The 7,101-nt window shown below is 40.2% G+C and overlaps 1 protein-coding gene across 1 annotated transcript; it reads right to left on the bottom strand.

The window, feature by feature from the left end:
* Positions 1-2,931: 2,931 nt before the first annotated feature.
* On the bottom strand, positions 2,932-4,077 carry LOC103676316 (olfactory receptor 7G2-like). The gene has a single exon (XM_008705472.2). The coding sequence runs from the start codon at positions 3,859-3,861 to the stop codon at positions 2,932-2,934; it is 930 nt and encodes a 309-aa protein (XP_008703694.2). The 5' UTR covers positions 3,862-4,077.
* Positions 4,078-7,101: the final 3,024 nt, after the last annotated feature.

Here is a 7,101-nt window from a genome sequence, read left to right as displayed (position 1 = left end):
CAGGAATTTTGGTGTGCATGTTAAATTATCCAACCACTTAGGGAAAATCCTTAGAAATATCCAGAGGACTGACTTATTTCACTTAGCATAATACCCTCTAGTTCCATACACATCGTTGCAAATGGCAAGATTTCATTCTTTTTGATGGCTGGGTAAGATATATATATATATCTTTATTTATTTTATATATATATATATCTAAATTTATATATATATTTTTTTATAATGATTTTTTATTATATTATGTTAGTCACCATACAGTACATCCCCGGTTTCCGATGTAAGGCTCGATGATTCATTAGTTGTGTATAACACCCAGTGCACCATGCAATATGTGCCCTCCTTACTACCCATCACTGGCCTATCCCATTCCCCCACCCCCCTCCCCTCTGTGGCCCTCAGTTTGTTTCTCATAGTCCATAGTCTCTCATGTTTCATTCCCCCTTCTGATTACCCCCCCTTTCTTTATCCCTTTCTTCCCCTACTGATCATCCTAGTTCTTATGTTCCATAGATGAGAGAAATCATATGATAGTTGTCTTTCTCTGCTTGACTTATTTCACTTAGCATTATCTCCTCCAGTGCCATATATATAAATCTTGCACATCTTCTTTATCCATTCATCTGTCAATGGACATCTGGGCTCTTTCTGTATTTGGCTATTATGGATGTTGCTGCTATAAACATTGGGGTGTATGTGCCCCTTCAAATCACTATGTTTGTATCCTTTGGATAAATACCTAGTAGTGTAATTGCTGGGTCATAGGGTAGTTCTATTTTTAACTTTTTGAGGAATACCACAGGATTCCACTCATATGTGGAATTTAAGAAATAAAACAGATGAACATAGTGGAAGGGAAGGGAAAATAAAATAAGATGAAAGCAGAGAGGGAGGCAAATCATAAGAGACTCTTAACTCTAGAAAACAAACTGAGGTTGCTGGAGGGAGGTGGGTAGGAGGATGGGGTAACTGGGTGATGGGCATCAAGGAGGACACTTGATGTAATGAGCACTGGGCTTTTTATACAACTGATGAATCACTAAATTCTACCCCTGAACCAAATAATACAGTATATGTTAACCAAATTGGATTTAAATTTAAAAATTAAAAAAGAAATATCCAGGGGCGCCTGGGTGGCACAGCGGTTAAGCGTCTGCCTTCGGCTCAGGGCGTGATCCCGGCGTTATGGGATCGAGCCCCACATCAGGCTCCTCCGCTATGAGCCTGCTTCTTCCTCTCCCACTTCCCCTGCTTGTGTTCCTCTCCCACTGGCTGTCTCTCTGTCAAATAAATAAATAAAATCTTTTTTAAAAAAAAGAAATATCCAAAGGAGAATAGGTATATTTATATACATAATAATTCTATCCCACGTATAAAACATTCTCCTTTCCACCATGAAATGTATATAATATTCAAACAGATTTATTTATAAATGAAGAAGAGTACCAACCAAAATATCTTTCAGCCTCACAAGAATACTGATCTTGTAATGTCTCCATACGTAATATAATAATAGCAATGAAAATAAATTACTGCTACAACCAACACTTTTGAACCTCAAAAGCACTAAGATGGAAAAACAATCAAGACCCAAAATGCAACCATTAAGATTTAACTTTTAACTTGTTCAAAAATAAAAAAATTTACAAATTGGATAGGGATACATGCGGGTGATAATAACATTGAATCCCACTGCCCATTTTAGAGGGCAACTGTGATCAAATACTGACAACTTTATAGGATTCAACCTAATGGAAGAACATCTAACAACATGATTAATACAAAGTTCAGTATAGTGCTTGTCACCTGGGAGAGAGAGGGTAACGTGGCTTGGACACCATCAAATGGACTGTCTGTGGCACAGCTTCATTTCCTCACCTGGGTGGGAGGTACATGTTTTACTATTTTTAAAAACCATAGATAGATTTTATATACTACTTTCTATATATTTTAACAAGAGAACTTCAGGAAAGGTCTCATGTTCCAGATTCTAAATACATTCTTCCATAGATTTCTTCCACCTGTTGCAACCATCTGGACCATAAGGGGAGCTAGACCCAGGAGGAAGCCACCACCTGGAGGAACAAATGAAGCCTTACTGTCCGGTTCTTGTATAGCCCTACTTCTGAAGTCCTTACAATGAAAGAGAACTCTTTTTTTACAGCTTTATGGAGGTATAATTAACAAAATCGTATAAAGCGAGGGTGTACAATATGACGACTTCTATGTATGCACTGTGCACTGATTGCCACAAGAACGTTAATTAACACATCCATCACCTCATAACCCTCTCTGTGTTTTGAGCATATTAGAGTCAGGATTTCTTTTTCTTATACAACCAAAGACCTTCTCACTGATAAAATTTAATGATCTCCCAGCATGCCAAACCACTAAGATAACCTAATAATGCCATTTTAGATGTCATGGAACTGAGTGGTTGCTGATGTTGCCCCGCACAGGTACAGTTTCCAGCGACTGGAATTGGTGATTACTGAATCAGGGTAAAAAATATCAGCACCTGGCATCCTAGCACTTTCAACACTGAAGTGCGATTCTCATGGCATGATCCCAGAATCAGGTAGACTCACGACACCCTCATTTAAATTCTTTCCCTGTTCTATCCACCTTATCCCACTTCTCTTCTGAAAACACATCTCACAAGATCGCTATGACAAGAACCCCTGACTCAGGTTCTGCTTTGAGGGAATCTGACTCAGAAACTGAGATTACAGATTTGAAATCACTTGCCACACACCACATTGCTTGATAAAGTGCAGGTTAGTTTTCCGCATCAAATTAAAATGCACATGGCCATTATGCTATCTCGTCATTTCAGAAGATGATGATGCAAGAATCAGATATTCTAGCTCATCATGTATTTTTGTCACTTTGACTCATTCTAGAAACGACAGTTGAATGCCAATGACACAATCACAGAAGAGAAGGTGTCCTACATATAAGTTTCTTCAAGGCTCCCTTCATGTCCCTGTTCCTCAGGCTGTAAATGAAGGGGTTCATCATTTGAGGGACAGCGGTGTACATCACTGAAGCCACCGCAGTGCTTCTGGAAGAGTCAGTAAGAGCAGAACTAATGTACACCCCCAAACCTGTCCCATAGAACAAAGACACAACTGACAGGTGAGAACCACAGGTGGAAAAAGCTTTATACTTACTGCCCACTGATGGCATTCTCAAAACAGAGGACACTATCTGAGTGTAAGAGAGAATGATTCCACACAGAGGAATACCACCAAATATGCTAGTTGCAAAATATATCAGGATGTTATTGATGAGGGTGTCAGAACACGCAAGCTGAACCACTTCGCAGAAGAAGAGAGGGATGTCAAGGTCTGTGCAGAAGGTCAGCTGCAATACCATCAGACTGTGCATCAGGGCATCCACAATGTTAATGCACAAGGAGAGTAGAACCAGCAGGCCACAGAGGTGGGGGTTCATGATGACTGTGTACCTCAGGGGACGACAAATGGCCACATAGCGGTCATAGGCCATTACCGCAAGAAGAAAACCTTCCAAACCACCAAAAACCAGGACAAAGCAGACCTGGGTGAGGCAGCCTGTATAACTGATGCTCTGATTCTGTGTTTGGATGTTCACCAGCATCTTCGGGATGGTGGTTGTGCTTAAACAGATGTCAGTAAAGGACAGGTTGGAGAGGAAGAAGTACATGGGGGTGTGGAGGTGGGAGTCGGAGCTGACAGCCAGGATGATGAGCAGGTTTCCCAGGATGGTGACCAGGTATACGCACAAAAACAGAATAAAGAGAAGGGGCTTCAGTTCTGGATCCTCTGTCACTTCCATAAGAAGGAATTCTGAAACCCCTGTTTTGTTTCTGGGTCCCATGTTGTTGATGAATCTGATAGAAAAGGTGGAGTGAGAACACAATCAAATGTGTGTTTTCTAGACCAGCAGAAGGACCATCGCCAGAGGCAGACACTATCTTAGGATAGGATGGAGGCTAATAGAGAGAGATAAAAAGTAGGTGCCTTCAGGACGCCTGGGTGGCTCAGTCAGTTAAGTGTCTGCCTTTGGCTCAGGGCATGATCCCAGGGTCCTGGGATCAAGTCCCACATCAGGCTCCCTGCTCAGCAGGGAGTCTGCTTCTCCCTCTGCCTGCCGCTCCCCCTGCTTGTGCTCTCTCTCTCTGGCAAATAAATAAATTAAAAAAAAAAGAAGTAGATGACTTCTGTATGCATATTATTCTGCTCCTTTAACAAAAACCTGAAGCTGATACCACAGAGTGTCATCCATTGTTAATTTCCACAAGAGTCAAGAGGGGGCCATTTTTTAAAAAATTATACTACCTATACTGTTCTGATTACTTGAAACGTTTGCTAATTTTATAAAGAGAAACAGACTCTAGAGGCAGCTGAAGATTCTGTCTCGATCCCCAAAGACCTCAGAGGAAAGCAACTGAGATAATAGATAAGTATGTCAAGAACCAGGAATATTTTATTGATGTACAATACACATAATAAAAATCTACCATCTACAAATCTAAAAAAAAAAAAAAAGAACCAGGAATGGGAAGATAAAGTAAACTTTACCAATTTCTTGCTTCCCACCACCATCAGATTGAAAGTAAATGTCAGATAATTTTATAACAGCCATCCCGTTTTATAAAAAGCATATTTCTACTCAGTAGGAAAATGGTCCTGGCTATAGTAGAGACTGAGTGTGGTATTAGTAAATCAGCAATACTTGAGATTGGTGTAAAGTACAAGGAAACATGTGAAGATGACAGACAGGCAGAAGGACCCTGGGTGACATGGTTCTAATCATCTGATGCATGTACTCTTCACAGCTTCCTCTGGATGAAACTGTAGTAAAATATCTGCCCTCATTTCCAAACATTGACTAAGGACATTGGATTACCTGATGGGTATCATAGTAGAATGATTTGACATTTCCTCTGAATATACCAAATGGAAGATAAATACTCAGGAAGGGGAGAAAGACCGAGTCGCCCTTGGGCTCCAGGGCAAAAGAGATCATCTGCGAGATGAGGCTCAGGTGTGCTACTTCTTTTCTGGAAAAGAATTGTTGAAGCAAGTGGTCACAGGCAGATTGCAGTCTCTGTATCTCTAGAGGTTCAATTTCCAAAGCTCCTCATTAGCCAAGCAATTTTATTGTCACTGTGATCCAGGGCAGTGCAAATCCTTCAAGGCCAAGACTCTAGAGGGAGGAATTCAGGATGACTGCTTTTCTGATTCTGAGGCCAGGTATATACAATTCACTCTACAATATGTTTAAGTAAATGGAAAAAAAAAATCCCAAAATGTATATGGAATCACAAAAGACCCCAAAGAGTCAAAGCAATCTTGAGCAAGAAAAACAAAGCTGGAGGCATTACACTTCCTTACATCAAGCTACATATCAAAGCTATAGTAATCAAAACAGTATAATATTGGCATAAAAACAGACACATAGACCAATGGAATGGAATAGAGAGTCCATAAATAAGCCGACACATATATAGTCAACTAATCTTTGAGAAGGGTTCCAAGAATATTCAATGGGGAAGGGGTAGTCTCTTCAACAAATGGTATTAAGAAAACTGGACATTGGGGTGCCTGGCTCAGTTGGTTAAGCGTCTGCTTTCAGCTGGGGTCATGATCCCTAGGGTCCAGGGATCAAGCCCTGCATCGGGCTCCCCACTCAGCAGGGAGCCTGCTTCTCCCTCTCCCCATCCCCAATCATGCCCTCTCTCTCTCCCTTTCTCTCTCTCTCTCCTCAAATAAATAAATTAAATTTAAAAAAGAAAAGAAAAGAAAACTGGATATCTACATGCATAGGAATGAAATTGGATGCATATCTTACACCATACCAAAAAAACAATTATGAATGAAGTCATATGGTATTTGTCTTTCTCAGTCTGACTTATTTCACTTAGCTTAATACCCTCTAGGTCCATCCATGTTGTCTCAAATGGCACAATATCATCCTTTTTATGGCTGCCTAATATTCCATTGTGTATGTATACCACATCTTCCTTATATTTTTTCATCTATTGATGGATGAAGAGGAGTGGGAGATACAGGCTTCCAGTTATGGAATGAATAAGTCATGGGAATAAAAGGCACAGCAGAAGGAATATAGTCAATGATACTGTAATAGCAATGTATTAGGATAGGTGGTAGCTACACTTCTGGTGAACATAGCATAATGTATAAACTTGTTGAATCAGTATGTTGTATGCCTGAAACTAACATAGCATTGTGTCAACTATTCTCAAATTTCAAAAAGTAAAAGTAAAATAAAGAGATAGATATTTTAAAAATCAACTTGAATGGATTAAAGAATTAAACAGAAGACCTAAAATCATAAAACTCCTAGGATAAAACATAAGGAAAAAGCTCCTTGGCATGGTCTTGGCAGTGTGTTTTTGGATATGACACCAAAAGCACAAGTAACATAAGAAAAAAATACACAAGTTGGACACATCATACTAAAAAGTTTGCACAGCAAAAGGAAAGAAACAACAAACAAAATAAAAAGACAACCTACAAAATGGGAGAAATATTTGCAAACCACACATTTGAGGAGGACTTAATATCCAAACTAACAGCAAAAGAAAAAAAATAGTAACCCCATTAAAAAAATGATGGAAGAACCTAAAAACACATTTCTCCAAATAAGACACACAAATGGCCAACAGGTATATGAGAAGATGCTCAAAATCACTAATCATCAGGGAAATGCAAATCAAAACCACAATGTGAAATCACCTTACACATGTTAGGATAGCTGCTGAAGAAGAAAAAGAAGAAGAAGAAGAAGAAGAAGAAGAAGAAGAAGAAGAAGAAGAAGAAGAAGAAGAAGAAGAAGAAGAAAAAGTAAAAGAAGAAAAAGAAGCAGCAGCAGCAGAAGCAGCAGCAGGAGGAGGAGGAGGAAAAGGGTGAGAAGGGGGAGAAGGGGGGAGGAAGAGAGGGAGAAGGGGGAAAAGGGGGATGGGGAGAAGGGGAAAAGGGGGATGGGGGTGCCTGGGGAGCGCGATCGTTAAGTGTCTGCCTTCGGCTCAGGGTGTGATCCCAGCGTTCTGGGATCGAGCCCCACATCAGGCTCTTCCGCTGGGAGCCTGCT

This window comes from Ursus maritimus, unplaced genomic scaffold, assembly GCF_017311325.1.
Source record: "Ursus maritimus isolate PB19 unplaced genomic scaffold, ASM1731132v1 scaffold_14, whole genome shotgun sequence".
Lineage (NCBI taxonomy): Eukaryota > Metazoa > Chordata > Mammalia > Carnivora > Ursidae > Ursus > Ursus maritimus.
The sequence above is the reverse complement of the archived record's forward strand: the minus strand, read 5'-3'. Positions and strand labels throughout refer to the sequence as shown.